The sequence below is a fragment of the Brienomyrus brachyistius genome, chromosome 1 (genome assembly GCF_023856365.1).
Source record: "Brienomyrus brachyistius isolate T26 chromosome 1, BBRACH_0.4, whole genome shotgun sequence".
Lineage (NCBI taxonomy): Eukaryota > Metazoa > Chordata > Actinopteri > Osteoglossiformes > Mormyridae > Brienomyrus > Brienomyrus brachyistius.
In genome coordinates this window covers 33,649,164-33,669,342 of record NC_064533.1, presented here as the reverse complement: position 1 = coordinate 33,669,342, position 20,179 = coordinate 33,649,164, and the positions used below count along the sequence as shown (strand labels likewise).

General features: G+C 38.0%; 1 protein-coding gene across 3 annotated transcripts in view; it reads left to right on the top strand.

Annotated features, from left to right (window-relative positions):
• Nucleotides 1-7,825, top strand: part of hecw2b (HECT, C2 and WW domain containing E3 ubiquitin protein ligase 2b) — a 42,496-nt gene extending 34,671 nt beyond the window's left edge. For all 3 annotated transcript variants that reach the window (XM_049022294.1, XM_049022285.1, XM_049022303.1), the window contains exons 26-30: nucleotides 2,958-3,104; nucleotides 3,278-3,392; nucleotides 3,534-3,619; nucleotides 5,612-5,724; nucleotides 5,829-7,825. In XM_049022294.1, the coding sequence (XP_048878251.1) occupies nucleotides 2,958-3,104; nucleotides 3,278-3,392; nucleotides 3,534-3,619; nucleotides 5,612-5,724; nucleotides 5,829-5,940 (573 nt within the window). In that variant the 3' untranslated portion in view covers nucleotides 5,941-7,825. The remainder of the gene's footprint in view (nucleotides 1-2,957; nucleotides 3,105-3,277; nucleotides 3,393-3,533; nucleotides 3,620-5,611; nucleotides 5,725-5,828) is intronic.
• Nucleotides 7,826-20,179: the final 12,354 nt, after the last annotated feature.

The following is a 20,179-nucleotide window of genomic DNA, read 5'->3' as shown; positions in this document are numbered from 1 at the left end:
TCGTTACATTTTATTTTTTAAATTAAAAAAAATGTTTTTTTTCCTATATGATACTTTCTCATTGAGATGATTGAGCACCTTAATTTTGGATGCCAATCACTTAAGAAAAAAATGCATTCTTAGAGTATAAACATTGACAATGGCCCAGTCCAAAATATAGTATAAATTGCAATGGAAAGGAGTTGAAAGGCCATTTGAATTCATTTTTTACATTTTTTTACAAATTTACATTCCATTTCTTCTTTTCTTTTTTGAGGTACTTTGCCCTTCTTTCAGGATCTGCATCTATGCCAGGGAGATTGCTGTGCTTAGTGGCATATTACTAAGATCTGTAAAAGGATTACAGTGTTAATATAGGATAATCAACAAATTACATAATCCTATGTAAATATGGCAATAAACTGAATAGGATCACTACATTACATTAAATGCCTGCATGGTGCAATCGTGCAGTACTAATGTACTACTAAAATGTAGCCAGTGCTCATATGCTACCCTTCCTGAATGATATGGATATAATGTACACATGATGACCTTTAAAAATATTTAAATTTCGTATGTCTAACCTTTTAAAGACAACTAGGGCAAACATCGATCTGTGTCATTCCTGTCACATGTTAAAACCTGGTATTTTGCTCATTGCTAGCTGAAAGGTCAAGGTCACGAAAGCACAAGCTATTTACTTTGAAAGGATATTATTTGTATGTATTAATTATAAGATTTGTTTAGATTTTTATGTAAGAAAATTGTAACAGTATTGATATTGTATGCTGCCCCCCTGTTAAACCTTAAAAAAAAATTAAAATAGTACCATTACAGATGAGAGAAACTTACTAGGCATCCTAGTTCGTATATGATGCAAATTCCTGTAAATTAAGTCGCTTCTGCATTTTCCATTATTTTGATAAATTGATATCTATTTTCTGGTAATGTTATATTTTTGAATTACATATTTAAGTGTTATAGTTATATTACAACTGATGATTTCTTGGAGATGCAAAAAGTACAAATTATGTGGAATGACCCATGAGTGAAAGATCCCTGTGAATGTGAATATTTGTGAATAATACTCTGGTATTATTACTAAACTCAACTCATAACGCTAACCTGAGCAATAGCATTAAAAAGTCTATTTATTACCAATATCTAAACAACACTGTACTGTACACGGTGCATGTAAGACTACTTTGTCATTTCCTATTTAAACTTTTTATATAATATACAAACGTATAAATTATGTATAAAGTTACTATTGTATGCAGTGGGTGCACTACGTTTTGGACGCATTACTAAAAATGTACAATTAACCCCACTGAAAAGTTTAAAAGTTACAGACATAAAAACAACTAGCATGGGAGTGAGGCTGGTTGTCAATAGTCTGGTTGCATAGCCAGACTTGCATTAAAATATTATGTATCACTAACATTCAAACATTATATAATTTTATGTTATCCAAGACAGTTGAGTCTTGTTTTTGGCTTACGCATCATCTGACTTTCAGCTATCTTTCGGCAAGCTCCAAGAACATTCCCATTTAATTGTTCAGGGTCAACTCAAATATGAAGGGGTCATTTTACGTATTGGTGCTTATACTTTTCAATAAGCATACTACACGCAGATCTAACTTAAATTCCACACAGTAAATATTCCACACAGTAAATTATTCATTAAAAAAATAAATGCTGAGTGTAGATATAAAAATGTTTTTGTATTTATTAACATGCATGGTGGTGCAGTGGTTAGCACTGTTGCCTCACACCTCTGGGACCCAGGTTTGAGTCTCCGCCTGGGTTACATGTGTGTGGAGTTTGCATGTTCTCCCCATGTCGTCGTGGGGTTTCCTCCGGGTACTCCAGTTTCCCCCCACAGTCCAAAAACATGCTGGGGCTAATTGGAGTTGCTAAATTGCCCGTAGGTGTGCATGCGTGCATGAATGATGTGTGAGTGTGCCCTGCGATGGGCTGGCCCCCCATCCTGGGTTGTTCCCTGCCTCGTGCTCATTGCTTCCGGGATAGGCTCCGGACCCCCCGCGACCCAGTAGGATAAGCCGTTTGGAAAATGGATGGATGGAACATGCATTTCACTAGTTAACTCAGAATTAATTAACAAAATTAGATTTCCGTCTGACCTCGAGATGTTCCTCTATAATATTCGTGCGACTTTTCCAGAGCATTTGTAAATGTGCAAACTTTTTCAGGGATTTGATTTAATTGTTGTGCCTTTATAAATCCAAAAATCATTGTGTAAATGTGAATACGAATATTTCAAGTCTGTTTTGTTCATACTAAGCCTTTATAAAAGAAGCCCTAGGTTTCTGAATTTCGATTGCAAAGTGCTTCAAGAAACACTGGTAAAGCACATCAGTTTGAAGCATAATCTTTGCAGGGATGGATGCACTGATGGAGTAATGGCTGACCACATACCTTATGTTCACCTTTGTAAATTTATTGTTTGATGGTTGTCTTAAAAAGCAGCATTTAACTCTTTAAAAAAATTTTCCTATGACTTTACTACTGTGACTTTTTCCTTTAAAATAAAATATCACAGTGTTGTTTCTGTCAATTGTATATTAATTTCCAAAGGATTTATCAGTAATGCAGCTAAAATGGGTTGCATGTGGATTTCATGCCAAATCTTTCCCCCATCCAAATTCCTTCCCCCATGGTGTATCACTTAAATATTTGGCCAATGACGACAAAGTTTTGTCCGGGTGCTCCTGAATTTTTTATTAAGGAGCACCAGTTCTACTAGTGGAAAAAGTTAGTCTGGAGCCCTGTATAGTGAGTGTGGTAATTTTATATCAGTTTGTATCAATTAAGTCATTAATCTACATTGTGTTACTGGCTTTCTAACCAAAATTTTTTTTATTTTTGCAGAGATACTGTTTTATGTAATATGTTTTCTTGAGTGCATCACTGTAAACATCACACTAATGTGTGCATGTTCTTGGATAATAGATCACAGAGCGCGAACTGAAGCCTGGTGGGGCCAACATACCTGTATCAGAAAAGAACAAGAAAGAATATATTGAACGTATGGTGAAGTGGCGAATTGAGAGGGGTGTTGTGCAGCAGACTGAAAGTCTTGTAAGAGGCTTCTATGAGGTAAGTAATTGTGTTAGTAATGAGGTATGATGTGATTGTTTATGCTTGGTCACAATCATGGTAGAAGAACATTGCTGTCTTAACATTACTGAAAGTAAACAGTGTTGGTTATGACAGAAGTGCTAATGAGATTTTGTGTCATAATAGTAATTTACATGCCTACTGGGTCTTAGGTAGTGGATGCTAGGTTGGTATCAGTCTTTGATGCCCGGGAACTGGAGCTGGTAATTGCTGGAACTGCAGAAATTGACCTAGGAGACTGGAGGAGCAACACAGAATACAGAGGAGGTATGTGGAGGCTAGGATTTCAACAACCATTGATGCTATAATGTTTTTTTCAAAATGGAAAGAAATGAAACCAATATATATTACAATGAATGTAATTCAATCCTAAACACACTTTGTGAGTACCTGCATCTTTCTTTGCAGGCTACCATGACAACCACATTGTAATCCGCTGGTTTTGGGCTGCTGTGGAGAGATTCAACAATGAGCAGAGACTGAGACTCTTGCAGGTATTTCATATTTCATGTTTTATTACACAGCTAAAGATTAATCAGTTTTTTTCTAAAGTACTACATTTTCTTTGTATGTGTATGGAAATACTACAGCTCAATTGCCTAGTAAGCTTTGAATTACTGTTTAAATTGTTTTTAGAATGTTTCCTATATGAGGAGATATGCTCTTATTCTGTAAACTAGCAGTGGTTAGATGATGGCCTTAGACACTGTCTTGTAGCAAAGGAAAATATCACTATTTTTTTTATGACAAAAATGTGTATCTAAGTAAAAGGGACTATAGCCATACATAACCCACATACCTATATCATTATTGAAATAATTTAAGACGGCCTGCGAACTAATCCATAGCTCATACTTCACTTTTCTGCTTACCATTGTGATCCATGCATGCAGACTTTTGCATTCATGCTACATTTTCTTAGCACGCATATGATTGCAGTTGGTACAAGCAATTTTAGTTTTATTTTAGTTTTAGTTGACTAAATATCAAGATTAGTCAACTAAAACTACAGTTGATTTAGTTGACTAAAATTAAAGGGGCAAAGTATAAATAATGTTTAAAGTTTCCCTTTGATTTCTGAAAGTCATCATGTTCACCAAGATGAAATGAAACCAATGTTAAGGAATGGAACTGTGCAGTACACGAATACACAGATTTCACTCTTATTTGAAACACAAACACATGTTTATTTACCCGGAAACTGAGTACTGTAAAATCAGTAGTACCATTAGTGCAAAAATAAAATTACTTCAAAGAAAATGTGCATAGGCTATAATGCCGCCAGGCCTGCTCTCTCTGAATATAAAAATAAATATTTGTAATATTTACATTTGCTATTGTTCGCTGTTAAATGTTTCACCTGAAATTCTCAAATATGTTCAAAGAAAAAGACCAATAATGGTATCAGGGATTTATACCCATTACCAAGAAAAAATTTTTTCAAACATTAAAAACATACTTCTTGGCTATCAGAAGCAGGAAGTGCAACCATTCTATTTTAGCATTTTCAACATCAAAATAATTACCCCAAGAGCCAAAAATGAACTCTCCTCTCTTTCAGGTGATTTCATGTTCGTTGAAGTTTCCACTTTTTAACAACTGTATAAAGTAGTGATATTTGTTATATAAATCAACTCGGGTGAAAAAAAAATGTACGTTTTTAAGAGTTGCCATATCCCAAGTATCTGGCATGGCATGCTTCCAGACTCACGCAGGAAATCTTCCAGCAAATCTATATTATTCCATTATAAACCTATTATTAACTATATATATATAACTATACATTAGCTACAAATGTATTAACACAGTTAAATACAAAAGCAGACTATTTACAAGGTAAGAACTGTTACATTTGTGTGCAGACATCTCGAACTGAACATCTCACTCCGGCCAGCTGGCTGAAGTTGGCAGCCCCTCATTTTATGTGAAATGAAAGTAAAATGCACTGTTTTCGCCTGAAACGGCTTGTCATTCCGTTTGCGTTGTTACTCTGACAAATAATAATGCTAATATGAGAAAAACATAACATGTCACGTTTTATATCTTTTCTAAATAATATGACCGCACATATCCTACTCTAATAGCGATTGAAGTGATAAGTTCGTATGTATTTATATTAAAATGAGACTTTAATTTTATTACCGGTATGGGAATACTTAAATCCATGAACACTGAAATGTATGACATAAACATGACTGGATTATGGTTACAAGTTAAGCACTTTATTTAAACATGCACATTTTTCACATTTTATTTAGTTTATCTTATTTTTAAATGCAGCCTTACTTTTAAAATGTCCTTTTAAAACTAGTATATGAGAACTACATGTCGGCAGTCATACATATCTGTTCAGCTCTGTTACGTGATAATAAATACTGTCAAAAAGTTTTTGAATTGTACTGAATTAAGTCCAGGATTGATTACATGCAATGTTGATACAGCTAATAGGCTACTAAATAGGTGCTGCTCTGTTTGTGTCTTTGCAGTTTGTGACAGGCACATCCAGCATTCCATATGAAGGGTTTGCCGCTCTGCGAGGTAGCAATGGTCCTCGCCGCTTTTGCGTGGAGAAATGGGGGAAAATTACAGCACTTCCCAGGTATAGCCTGTCAATACAGTGAATTCTATATAGTGAACTTGACATTTATGGTTGTCGTTTTCTATTGTGCAATGTTAAATTAGATGATGTTTGTGTGTTTTAAGGGCTCATACCTGTTTCAACCGCCTGGACCTCCCTGCATATCCATCATTCTCCATGTTATATGAGAAAATGCTGACGGCTGTGGAGGAAACGAGTACCTTTGGCCTTGAATAAGTACAAGCCTCGGTTTATCCAAATTAAACTGTTTCACACACAGAAATTATATTCACTCCATGTATGTTTCCCAGGTTAAAAATTTATATATGCACAATTTTTTTTTTCTTTAAACAGTTGGGAATGGTTAAAGAGGGACTTGAGAAAATTATCATATACCAAACTTGGGTGTTTCTGATTTAACTTTTCCAATTAAAGCAAGATCACTTAAGACCGCTTTATAAGTTTTTCCTCATAATTTATTTGAGGCCATGACTAATACATCTAATGGATATTTTTCTTCCTTAATGACTTCATTCAGCCAGAAGGAAAGAAAAAAACTTCATTCACCATTTTAAAATTGCATTTGAATGCTTGTTCACTTAAAAAATCTTTATCAATCCATTTTCTCCCAGTGTAATTTATAGTTCAGGCCAAATGTTTATTATTCATTCATTCTGCTATTGTTAAGTTCCTCCTCATTAATCATGTATTGTTAATGCATTGCATTTTTAATATTGCTAAATCATTGCTTATAGCATCCGACAATTACTTTTTTTTTGTTCCAAGAAATTCTACTGCTGTAGTATCTCAGGATTGACTAGGCAAGCCAATTCACAGGCAGGTCAAATTGTCATTTTGATATATTGAAATGCATTAAAAGTTCTTTCAATGCTATCTACCATATAATATGCCTGAAAATAACTTTTACATGTTTAAGCAATTTAAATATATCTATGATATTCAGAACATAAGGACACCATTTAAAGATGGAAACCATTTTATATGTATTAAAGAACATAAAGTATCTGAATCATTCTGTGTATTTTTCAACGAAATGCCACAGGTGACTGGAGCCCATTTCATCCACCTGGTTTGTCGGATACTAAATAATGATTGTGCCTTACTCTGCTGGAAAGCTCTTTTCAAAATATACTCTACGCATGTTCCAAGAGACATTTCTACTAAAATGAGTTTTCCATTTGTTTATCATCTTAAAATTGGGTTGATTGTTGCCACTTTAAAAATTGTAGATTGTTGATCTGAAAGACAAGTCCTCAAAAGACATCTATTCATCTAAATTTTATCAACTACAGCGTTTTTCTTTATTTTTTTTTTCCTGTTCTTAGTCATTTTGAAACATCTTTTACTGAGAAGTTCATCATGCATTTAAATGGAGAGTACACTTCATCTGGCCTTGATACCATGTCATTACAAAGCTCCAAGTGTTTTAAACTCTTGCAACCTGACTTCAGATAGGTATCATATATATTCCGCAAGATTTAACATAAAATTTAAGGAATAAAGCTTTAATTTATATCCATAATTGTTATTGATCCACTGGATATTATAGTTTGTCCTTTTACAAAGTAGTACAGAGGGTTGCGTGTTTACTTTGAAAATGGAAGGTCTTGCATCTTAGTGTTTTTTTTGTACACTCAAGAAAATACCAAAGTAATTGTGATTACATTACATGGCTAATATTTTTTATTTACTCATGCTTTTAGCATGCGTGATTATTTCTTAGGTTAATTAATGTACATTTATATCAGAGCTGTTGCTGGCATAAAATTTGTTTGTTCATTAATGTGCCAAGTTGAATATGACACGTTTTTTTGAACATTTTGTTAATATAGCATGAATGTATTTTGCAGAATTTGAGGAGCGTTACCTTTGAATTATTTGTTAGACTTCTCTGTGATTCCTTAAATGTGTGTACATGGTTATAGGATGTTTTTTGTATAACTCCAAAACTTGACACTTTATTAGAAAGTAAGTAATAATGAAAAAGACCTACCATTGAAATCAGTGCTATACAGTACATACAGTACATTGCATGTGCACTGGTGTAAAGATACTGTATATGGTAGAAGGCTACACACAATTAAACAAAATGGCAGTTTTATCATGTTTCACGAAGTTTAATATTTTCCATTGTGCATAATCTAAATCATTTTTTTGGTTTTCATAATAGTTTTATAAAATATTACCCAAGCTTTGGATATTGTATATACATGTTTATATACATTTGTAAGGATGCTTTTCTCATGCAATAAGAAAGGTAACATTTTCATAATTTTTTAAAAACCTCAATCAGATTTAATCTGCCCAGATTTTCATGTTTTCATCTACTAACACTTGTGCTGAGGAACATGGCCACTGCATGTCTTTACTTTGCTGTCTTGTACTCATAAGAGTTCAAAGGAATGACATTTTTTGGCAGTGCCTATGTGAAAGCTCAACTCTATGCAAGACTTTTCTTCATTTGTTATTCAAAACTAAAAAAAGAGTCACATTTAAAATAATCATGATTATGACAAGAGAGCAAGGGCAGTTAGTCTCATTAATTGACTTTTTGAAAGTCCTTATTAACTAAATAAATTCACGGAAATGTCCTCAACCCAATAAAAAAAAAAAAAAAACTGAAGGCCACTGTGGTGCGTATAGCCAAAACATTAAATATGTATTTTTGAGTAACGGACACACAACCAAAAATACGTTGTCCCATCTTGTTAAGCAATAGGATTTATCCTCTGCGCTTCTGAAAACATGAATGAAAGAAATCAACTAGAAAAATTCTGGTTCTTTAAAAAAAGGAAAAAGTACTATCATTACTATTAACAGCGTATCTATGCAAAGTATCATCACATTCTCAAGAACCATTTATTCACCTCTGTAACAATGCACGTTTAATGAGCAATCTACATCTAATAAAAACTGAAGTAAAATAATGTGTGTGGTCTCTTTGTCGTGAAATATCTACCATGAAAGTTATGGAAAAACAAAGTTGATTTTTATGCTTCTTCTTATCAATGGAATTTTGCCTATGTGCAAAAGTTGGAAGATTGCATATGTAACCCCCCCCCCCATTAATTACTTTGACACATCATGCTGCTATGTACAGACTCTGTACAGTCAATACTTAATTTCCTACCATGCATATGAGCGTAAGCCTCAGTTATGAGAAGGAAGCTGGGATGTAGTAATTTTTATTAAAGTTTTGTACAACGCAATAAAGAATTAATGACAGACAGAAAAGGGAATTTAAATTACAGGAAAAACTAATAGTAACATGGTAACTGTCACGCCCAGCTCGTACGATCTTCGTGTGTGCCACACCCCCCTGATTATCCACGTGTGCTTCCCTGATCGTACCCAGCTGTGTCTAGTTATTTTGCTCCGTCTTGTCTATTTCAGTCCTAGTCTTGCCTGAGTTCATGGTCCGTCATTGATGTTGTCAGTGTCAGATGTTTCCTGCTGCCCGTTTCCCAAATAAATCCCCGTTTTCCCCGATTCTGCCTGCCTGCCTGCTTGCTTCCTGCTCGCTCGCTTACCCAGCGATCGCCCGCTTTCCACGGCGATCGTGGACAGTAACATATGATGAGTCATATTACACTGAAATTCCACTACAGAGTAACAGTAAAACAGGACTAACAAATCAGCACTTGACAACATATGAGTTTCCAATGCTTCCTAATACAATTCTGACTAGTTTGGTAATTAACTGCACTTCCATCAGCCACAAAAATTACAAATCATAATATTAATTAATATTCCTTAGTACACAGAGTCCAAAAGCATAGCTAAATATCACCAATGGGAACAGACAAAGTTAACAAAGAGCAACTGTAAAATCATAGAATGGCACAGATTGGCAAAAACTGATGAGCTGCCCAACACCTGAAGTCAAATGACATCAAATTTTAAAACTTGACATCAAGTTGTAAAAGTTTGTATCAAAGGGCCCTTTGTTGTATGCTGTCTGTCAGAGGCTCCAGATCTCATAACTCTGAAAAGAAGGTGGGATGATTTTAATCCATTCAAATAAAGTAAACTAGTGTGAATTTTGTCAGACAAATCTTAACAAGTTATTCAGCAGTGTCTTGAGCAAATTTCTTAAACCAGAAGTTAAATGATATAATGCAATAAGGTAGAGGATGTTTTTAAAGACTGAAAAGTTAATATTCCATTCTTGCACTACAAGCCCCAAAATATTTTTTTGCCATCATAACAAAATACCTTGTTGATAAATTTCAAATTCTATAGAATTAAATACAACACCGAGCTTCTGCGTGATGATTGGAGGGTCTGTCGAAAGATTGCATCTCCTTTTGACTGACAGCGATTTTGTACTATAAGGAATCGCTGAAGCTATTCGCGCTCAGTCCCACAGCGGATTTCTCAAGTTCAGTCGAAATAAAAACTGCTGCAACCTATTTCTTTATATTTGCTTGGCCAAATTGCTTGATTTTCATCATACATTTCACACAATTATACACCACATTCCTTATTTCACTTTTGCAGAGTTTAATATTTTTTTTAGATCGTTCATTCATTCATTCATTCATATAGTAGGCTTAGGCTAGGCTAGCGTCGTGGGTGAAACTGCACACGATGGCAGACAGGGCTAATATTGTCGACCTGATTTTGGCGAAGCCATTTGAAAGTGTTCCTTACGAGGAAAAACTTAGAATTAAACAGCAGGGCAGATCAACACCTAAGATTGATTTAGTGCAAAAGATAGGGAAAAATAACAGGTCTTTTCAGCTCTCCTGGTATGACAAAGTTAGCTGGCTGACTGGAAGTGCTGTGACAAATAAAATGTACTGCTGGCCACGCCTCTTGATGAAACCATCTCACGGATGTGTTGTTTGGTCAAAGGTGGGGTTTGGAGATCTGTCTAACTTTGACAGGGCATATAAAAGACATGAAAAGAGCAATGAACATGTGAGTGCATGTGCAAGATTAAGTTGCATGGGAAGGATCAGGGTTGAGCATGCAATAAATGAAGGTGCTCGCATTCCAGTGGCTAAACATAATAAAACAGTCAAACAAAACAGGGCCTACCTAAACCGCCATTGATGTGACATCCTTGCTAGGCCGGCAGGAGCTGTTATTTAGGGGACATGATGAGAGTAGTGAATCATCCAACAAGGGGAATTACAGGGAGTTCACAGAAACATTAGCTAAATATGACTCTGTCCTGTCCACACAATTTGAGTCCTCAACTGTGTTTTCTGGTATGTCCCATACTATTCAAAATGACTTGATCTCTGCTCTTGCAGCCACCATTTCTGATCAGATCAGAGATGAAATTCAGGATGCTCCCTTTTTTGGATGGCAGGTGGATGAAACAACTGATATATCCTGCCGTGCCCAACTCTCTGTCATTGTTCGCTATGTGGATAGTGCAGGTAAAATTCAGGAGCGCTTTATTGGATTTTTTGATGTTTCTGGGGGGCGAGATGCCAAGTCCGTTTTTGAAATATTAAATGAGAACATGCAGGGCTACAATTTTAAGGATAAGCTTGTGGCACAGACCTATGATGGGGCTGCTGTCATGGCTTCAGATCTCAATGGTCTGCAGGCCAAAGTGAAAGCAATAGCCCCCAGTGCAATATTTGTGCATTGCTATGCACACAGACTGAATCTGGTGCTGTCACAGGGGGCTAAATGCTTGCCTGAGTGCAGAATTTTTTTTGCATCGCTCTCTGGATTTGCCACATTTTTTTCAAAATCCACAAAGAGGACATCTTTTCTGGAGTCTGCAGGCTGTTCAAGGTTGCCCAGAAACGCTCGTACTCGATGGAATTTCACATCACGGATAGTGAGCACTGTGGCAAACAATTATGATGGCCTCCTGCAGACATTTGAGAACATCATTGCAGCTACAACAATGGATGATGATACACTGGATTGTGCCAAAGGCTTTGTGAGGAAACTGGAGGATTTTGAGTTTGTGTTCATGTTGTACACATATGAACAAATCTTCTCTGAGACTGATGTGGTCTTTCATATTGTCCAGCAGAGGGCGATGGATGTTCTTTACTGCAAGAAAGGAATTGAATCTCTTCTTGTATTTGTCAAAGAGAAGAGGTCAGAGGGGGCTTTCCAAGCCGTTTATGCCAAAACAGCAGATCTCACATCAGACCCACGAGATGAGCCCATGAGAAAGCGCCGTCTGACCCAATTACAGGATCCCCAAGAGCGATACAGAAATCTGTACATGGCCATCCTTGATAACATCTTGGAGCAGATTCCTCAACATTTTTCAAATTTGGAAAGCATGCTCTTCTTAGAATTAGCCAATCCAGAGAAATTTGATGACATGAGACAAGTATTTCCAGAGGAGGCCTTCCAAAGTGTCCTGAAAAGTTATGGCCATCACTTTGATTCAGGGAGACTGAGGTCAGAACTTCAAGTCCTGTATTCAGATCAGGACTTGCAGGGTAACAGGGGAAAGCTGTGTGATTACTTGGTGTTCCTTAAAGACATGGAGTTGGACAGTGCAATGCCTCAGCTTTACAAACTGTTCTCATTAGTGGCAACAATTGGAGCTACATCTGCACTTTCTGCAGGTGTAGAAAGGAGCTTCTCCTGTTTAAAGCGGCTCAAGTCCTACACCCGAAACACAATGGGCCAAGACCGTTTAAGCAGCCTATCTCTGCTGGCCATTGAGAGGACACTGGTCAAGTCACTGGAAAAGACACCTAGTTGGTACGACAGGGTCACAGACCATTTTCTTGAAAAGGAGAATTTACTTTTAAATAAATAGACAATTTCATGATGTAGGCCGAAAATGAGCTTCCCCTATTTGACAGACCAGTAGCCGCCACTGACATACTGTATATTGTTCCATATTGGGTTCCTACTGTTGCAAATGCTGTGTAACAGAACAGGAAAAATCAAGCATTTGACACCACACTAACAAAGAGTAGGGCTGTCATGGTGATATGTGGTGGTATCACTATTTTTTGTGTTGTTTTTGCAAATTACTTAATTTAACCTGATTTTAGTGATAGTTATACGTGCTTTATTGTTACGTATATTGTTGCTTGTTAAATATGAGCATTCTAGGGCCCATATGTGGTTTCGAAAGTAAAAAAAAAAGCAAAAAAAAAAATCATCAAATATTATTTCAAAATAAAAAGTCAGTTATTAATAAGAAAAATATAAAAGTTTCTATCATTCATGTAATTTTCCAATCACAATGTCATTAAAAGAAATATATTTGTAATATTTCAACATGGATGCCAGTCAAAATGTGCTCTTCTAGTTTGTTTATATATAGTCTGAAATAATTTTCTTCTGAAAAATTAACCATAGCTAGTTTATTCTGTCATTATTTTTTGTTAGATAGCCATGGTGTAAGTCACGTTGGGACAAATTACAGCAAGTTGTCATTGATTGCTATTGTATAATTGCACACCTCATTGTGTGTATCCCTTAAATAAACAATGTACTCTATACAGACAACCAAATAGCGGCCAAAGTGTAATACCTGTAATTGTACTACACAAAGTGACAAATGGCAGAATATAAAAACACTGCCCATGAGGTCTGCTGGGGCAGTAAGGAGACATAGCAGCAATAGGCTACAACTTATAACTCGGAAATTCTGAGTTCTTCATCGCTGATTTCAACTGGAACGACCTCTGAAGTCGGAGTTCCGACTCATGAACTCAGAGGAATCTACATAACCCTGAGCTCAGAATTCAAAATGGCTGCATCCTTTATCAACAAAAGTTATAGTTTTGCACTATTTTACAATGTTTATCAGCACTTACGTTTTATTTGTGACTCAATAAATCAGTCATACACACAGTACTGTCAACCACTAACTGTGGATGTGGTACTATGGTGTTTTTATGCACAAAATACCACATAATGTGTTATCAATTGATATTGTTAACAATGACTGCAAATTAATTGGCTAGAACTTAGGACTTGTTTAGAAAGCAAGACTTCTTGCTTAGTGGGATAATTTTTGGAATTTAAGGCATTCTGGGCTAAATATAAGTCAACGAAGATAAAGGCTATTTTAACTGGGGTAAATTAAGTCTAACAGGTTATATGGCTGAGCAAGAAATCTTGCTTTTTGAAACAGGTCCCTGGTATTGCTAAATGGCTTTCCAACTTGCTGCACTGGAATGTGTTTAACTCATATATAGTGTCATTCCCAGTTCCGAGTTTCAACCTCTAAAATATATGGAACACAGCAATAATAATAAGTCAAAAGGGGTATTCCACAAAGCAGGATTTCTTGCTTAGTCTGATAACTTGTTGGATTTAAGGAAATCAGGGCTAAATGTGGATGATACTGTCAGAGTTAGCACCCTATCAATAAAGTATCAATTATTATTTTTATCCTCCTCAGCCTTTTGTGTCTTCAATCCCCATTTGGCCAGCAGGTGTCGCTGGCCATCCTGTCCTCCCAGTTGTCCAAGTCCTTAGTGTGTTTTTGTACTTCCCTGGACTGCTGCATGGCTCTATGGGCTGAGCGTCTGCCTATAAACTCTCTAGTTGTGAGTTTGAATCCTTCCCCTTCTGTTTTTGTATGTATTATATGTTGTTCCCTAGTGCTTCATTTGTATTAGTTTTCTTGTTCTAGGTTTATCCTGCTTTTTTTATTATTAATAGTTCCACCTGTTGCCCGTTATCTTGTGCCAGCTGATTTTTCTCACCTATATATATTTACAATTAGCAGTATTGCAGTAGAGTTTTTATTATTACTGTACTCCATACCTGTATATTTCTGTATTACTTTATTTAACTATTTAATGTTTATTGTCTTGTTTGAACTAGAGAGAAACATCAAGTTAAGTTCCTTGTGTCTTCTTGGTCAATAAATTGATCCTGATTCTGAACAACAACAACAGCAGTATAGAAAAATGACAAGCAATAAAGACAAGTTCATTTATAAAAAAGCAGCCTGATGTATGTAACTGGAAATATGAAAACACTGTCCAAGCAACCATGGGCTTCAGTCCAAAGAACCCCACAAATGCAGACACTTCTTGTGAGATTGTACTCATGTTGTGCTCCTTCATTGCTCCCTGAATTCTGAGTGTTGAAATGTACAGTTTGTTATAAAAAACACACTTGGCAATTATGGAAATAATTTGGGTGCTTTGTCAGCAGCATTGGGTGCATTACTTAATTTTGTCCAGCAGATGTCAATGTCACAGTAGGTTTCAGAAGCTTCAACTGAATAAACCTCTTTTAGAACTATCCATCCATCTTCTGTAACTGCTTGTCCTTCTCAGGGTTGGGAGGGGGGTGGACCATCCCAGAGGCTATGGGTGCAAGGCAGGGAACAATCCAGAATGGGGCGCCAACCCATTGCAAGGCACACTTGCACACCATTCACTGAAATCTATGGCCAGTTTGGCAACTCCAGTTAGCCTCCGCATGTTTTTGGACAGTGGGGGGGAAACCCCAAAATGACACGACGAGAAAAAGCAACCCAGGTCCCTGAGGTATTAGGCAACAGTGCTAACCGCTGCACCACCATGACACCCACTCTTTTAGAACTATTTGGTAACAATGTATTACTGCTTCAAAAAGCTTCATTTCGGTCATCACTACTCTAAGGTTCTTTTACACATCTTCCCACATTGTAAACTGCACACTTTATTCTTTCTTTACAGAACATCCACTCACAGGTATAATAGAGTAAGTAATAGTGATGTTGCTCATTCATTTATCATATTTACAGTAAGTCATTCTGAAAACTTGGTTAACTGGTTTGCATGTGGTGGATCAGATACATAGACATAGTATATAGTATTGTGTGTGAAATTATTACAGTGGGAAAATACATAATCTGTTTTGACCAACAAGACTATAACAACTGAAAATTGCCAAATGATGGGAATTGTACAAAACCATTTACATGTATCTATGTACCAAAACATTTGGAAATTTGTGTGAAGCAATGACAAATTACATTCTTGCACTTGTTGTTTTGCAAATGTTAATTGTCATTTTAGAAACGCTCCAAAGCAATCAAGAAAAACTATAATATATGCTTTCTGTCACGATCGGTGGAAGCGGGTAAGGCGAACGGGCGGGCGAGCAGACAGGAAGCAGGCAGACAGGCGAATTACGGGGTAAACTAGGAGTTTAATAAGGGAATCGGGGGAACGGAGAGCAGGAAACATCTGACGCAAACTAACATCAATGACGGACGAGGACCACAGCTAAGACCAGAACTTAAAACAGGACAAGACTAATCAAAGTAATCTGACACAGCAGGAGACGATCAGGGAAGTACACGTGGGTAAGCAAGGGGCGTGGCACACACGAGGAGCGGACGAGCCGGGCATAACACTTTCCAGCTGAAGCACCTTTGACCTATTTTAGAGAATTCGCTGGCTGATCTAATGCTTCAAATATTCCACTTCTTTGGTGAAAATCAAAATTTACATGAGAACAATTCAGTTCAGGACACATTTAAAAAAAAAGCCCAATAGAAATGTATAGAAAATATGCTTGACAACTGGTTCAATCATTTTGCATGTAATGACTTATGCAATGAACTAATGACTGGATGTTTTGGGCAGTAAGACTATTCAACAGAGAACCATTATAATACATTTTGACCAGCATGATCTAAGCAATCCATAATGTAGGACACAGCAGACAAATGTACATAACATTTGCACGAATGGGCCAAGCACTGAATGAAGGGAAATAAAGTCCATTTAAACTGGGGTACTGGGATATAGTAACTAAGTTATCCTGATAAACAATGAATTGTGATACAGGCCCTTGGTGTTAATGATTCCACTGTCTAAGAAAAATCCCCATTTTCTTTGCATGTCATTTTAAGTGTTCAATCCTGTCATCAATTTCCAGTTCTTGGATCAACACTATTACTAAAATATCCCATATCTGAAATGTTAGCTTATATTTTCATCAGTCATGAGGAGTGCTGTCCAGTGATATTTTGGTATATATATAGCTGTGGTTCACTCTGAACAAAAATATGAAGTTTTGCATATTTTTGTTTTTTGTTTCAACCATACTTATATTACTCGACATCAGTATGATCAGAAAAAAATTGACAACATACATTTCTTTAGTTATTTGTTCTGTTGGCATAATCTAAAGACTTTGTGTTTCACAATAGGCAAATGTGACCGTACTTGTGTGCTCACATACCCATTGAGGATGTTATCATTAAATGAGGGATAACACCATTAAATGAGTGCGAGTCAAACACAATGTGGAACACAAAGTGGAAATAGCGATATAAATATGACATTTCTTTTTCATCGAGCTATTTTATACGTATGAATGGAAATGATTCTGGCCATTATGCAAAATAATCAAATAATCACGGTCAGGTGATTGTGTAATAATTCTTACAGGCCTGGGTGTGATGCGGCCACGCTAAGCAATGTGCCACTGCACCTGCCTCGCGCTCCCCTTCTCATCCAAAGAAAAACACATTTGGACATTATATTCTGAATTATCAGCACCACATTTTTGAAAATGTCAAAATGTTTTTTGACAAAAGCATGATCGATCATAAACAATAGAAAGAAGGTTCGGATCACTGCTGCACCCTTATGCCTGGGCCAAAAATGTGCAGTTTAACAGCGCAACAGAGTGCTAACACAGGGCTGTACCTGCAACTTAGAAACACTGATGATGGGTCAGGGTAACACGGGGTAAGTCTGAGTGCAATCTGAGTGTAGATCAAGGGGAGAGAAACAGACGCATATGTGAATAAGCCTTTTGTGGTGTCCTAGACACCAACACAACACAGGAGGGAATGAATCAGGCAAACAGTGGGTTGCACACATAGTAAGTATTTACACGCAAAAATCTGACCACGATCACACAAACACAGGTCAGCATACACGACTTTCGGAGGCATGACATACTCATTTACAATAATCAACAGTCTTGGGCTATATGCAATTCCTGTGGAACATGTCGGAAGATGTAAATGAGCTCCCCAGTAAGACCTAGGGGTGTGGCGACTGTCAATGGACCCTCACTAGGCGCTTTAGAGCTGAGTAGTTAGCAAATGGAGGAATGGGGGCGCCAGTCCAAGCATGTTATACCACCTCAGTGAATTGCCTCAACACTATACACAGTATCTGCCAACAATCCAACAAAATCCCTTGCGCTGGAAGGGATTACACAGCCACACAGCCATCCCGATGTCCAGCAGAGCTCCCTAAACAGTGCATGTCACACGGCTGCTTCGGTAGCCCGCAGCAGTCAGCTGATAGTGGGTGAAGTGGTGGGTAGCCTACAGGGACCGCTTCAGGTCCCTCACATGCTAGGGGGTGGTGGCAAACTATGTTTCCGGTGAACTCCCTAGTGCCCAGCATCAGCATGGCAGGAGTGAACCTGGTCATTTCCTGCACCGTTGTCTTGCAGGCCCATGGGGCCACTGGGAGGTGCTGATCCAAATCAGACTAGTGCTTGCAGGTCAGGATTTCAAGTTGAATGGTCAGGATCTGGTTGAACCGGTCTACCAGGACATCACTCTAGGGGTACAGAGGGGTGATGCAGGTCTTGTGGATGCCCATCTGCCATAAAGTGGACTTAAAGTCCGTACACCTCAGGCTACTTAGTATCTTTGTCTCAGGGGCCTTTGCAAGCCTTGCAGATATCTCAGCAGTGAACATGCAGCTCTAAGTCCAGGGAGCAACCTGGTCAATAAAACTGCTGCCGCAGCCTGTACAAAGTGTCCCTGAAATGTCCCACTCCCAGTGGGCCATGCTTAACCCTCATCACTGCCCCTCTGAGTGACTCTGGGACCAGCAGTTGTCACACACAGTTTGCCCTGACAAACTGGTATATATATAGCTGATATAAACTTTCACACAGTCTGCTGCCTCAGGTTTTGTGATGGCAATTTGCATACTCCAGAATTTTATGAAAAGTCAGGTCAGATCAGGTTGGGGATCATGCGCTGATGCAGTTCGTTGCCACACCCACCACATGGCGGAACTCCGTGGGATCCCGGGTGGCAACCCCCCAGGCAGACACACAGTCCAGTCCCACACTCCAGAAAAGGCCATCCATCTGCCGCAGCCAGGTGTTACGTGGATGTCCCCTCGGTCTGGTCCAGCCACTTGGGTCCTCAGCAATGAGGATCCTGCAAGCCGGATCACCCTCAGGGAAACACACCACATGGCCGTAGTGCCGTAACTGACGCTCCCTCACAATGCGGGTGATGTGCCTCATTCAGGACTCCTCTAGCAACCGCTCATTCGTCACAAAGTCTAACCAGCAGTATTCAAGGATTCTCTGAAGAGACACAGTACCGAAGGAGTCCAGACTTCATCTCAGTTTACTGGATAGTGTCTATGTCTCACAGCCATACAGCAAGACAGGGAGCACCAGGACTCTAAAGACAAGGACCTTTGTCCTCTTGCAAAGATATCAGGAGCCCCACACACCCCTTTCCAGCGACCTCATGACCCCCCTTGCTCTCTCAATCTGTCTGCTGACTTCACAGGAAGAGTCACCAGAGACATGAATGTCGACAATTCACTCGACAAGGTCGGTATTCTCCTTGCAGACAGACGCACTACTGATGGCTGTGCCTAAGAAGCCATTAAATGTCTGAATTTTGGTCTTCATCCAGAAAACCTGCAATCCCAGACACTCAGACTCCTTGCTCAGTCTCTTGAGAGCCCCGATCAGAGCATCAGGCCTCTGCGAAGTCTCAGGATGTCCCACAGGGCAACTCGATCAACCGAGTCAAACGTTTTACGAAAATAGACAAAGGCTGCAAAAAACCTCTGCCAGTATTCTCACTTGCTCGAGAGGAGAACCCTCAGTGCCAGGACACGGTCGATGGTAGGCTTCTTAGGCGTAAAACCAGACTGCTCTGATCAATAATGTAGACAAATGTAAGGTAATGCTGGAAGCAGAAGCACATATATTTTATGGATTCCACTGAAATAAAGTTGTGTATGTTGATGCTTCCATGTCCCACTCACGCTAGTGTGGGGAAATGATTATAAAGGTCAATAGTATGTTGGGTTACATCTCTAGGTGTGTGGAGTTTAAGTAAAGGGAGTTGATACTATAATTATATAATTCCTTTGTAAAACCACACCAATAATATTGTGTGCAGGTTTGATCACCTTACCTTAAATAGGACATTTCTGCCGTAGAAAGGGTTCAACACGGGGCTACAAGAATGATTCCTGGTCTTAGAGGAATGTCTTTTGAGGAAAGGTTAGCTGAACTGAATCTGTTCAGCCTTGAGCACATGAAAATAAGGGGAGACATGATCCAGATACTGCGATGGGCTGGCCATGTTTGGAGTTCATGTTTGAAGTTGTGAAGCGTTTTGGTTTTGAATATAATTTCTTAAATATTATACAGACTTTTTATAAGAAACATAACTTTTCCACAATTTAAAGTTAACAGGGGTAGTAGACAAGGCTGCCCTTTTTCACCATTTCTGTTTCTTTATTTGTCATTAGTCAATTAGCCAATG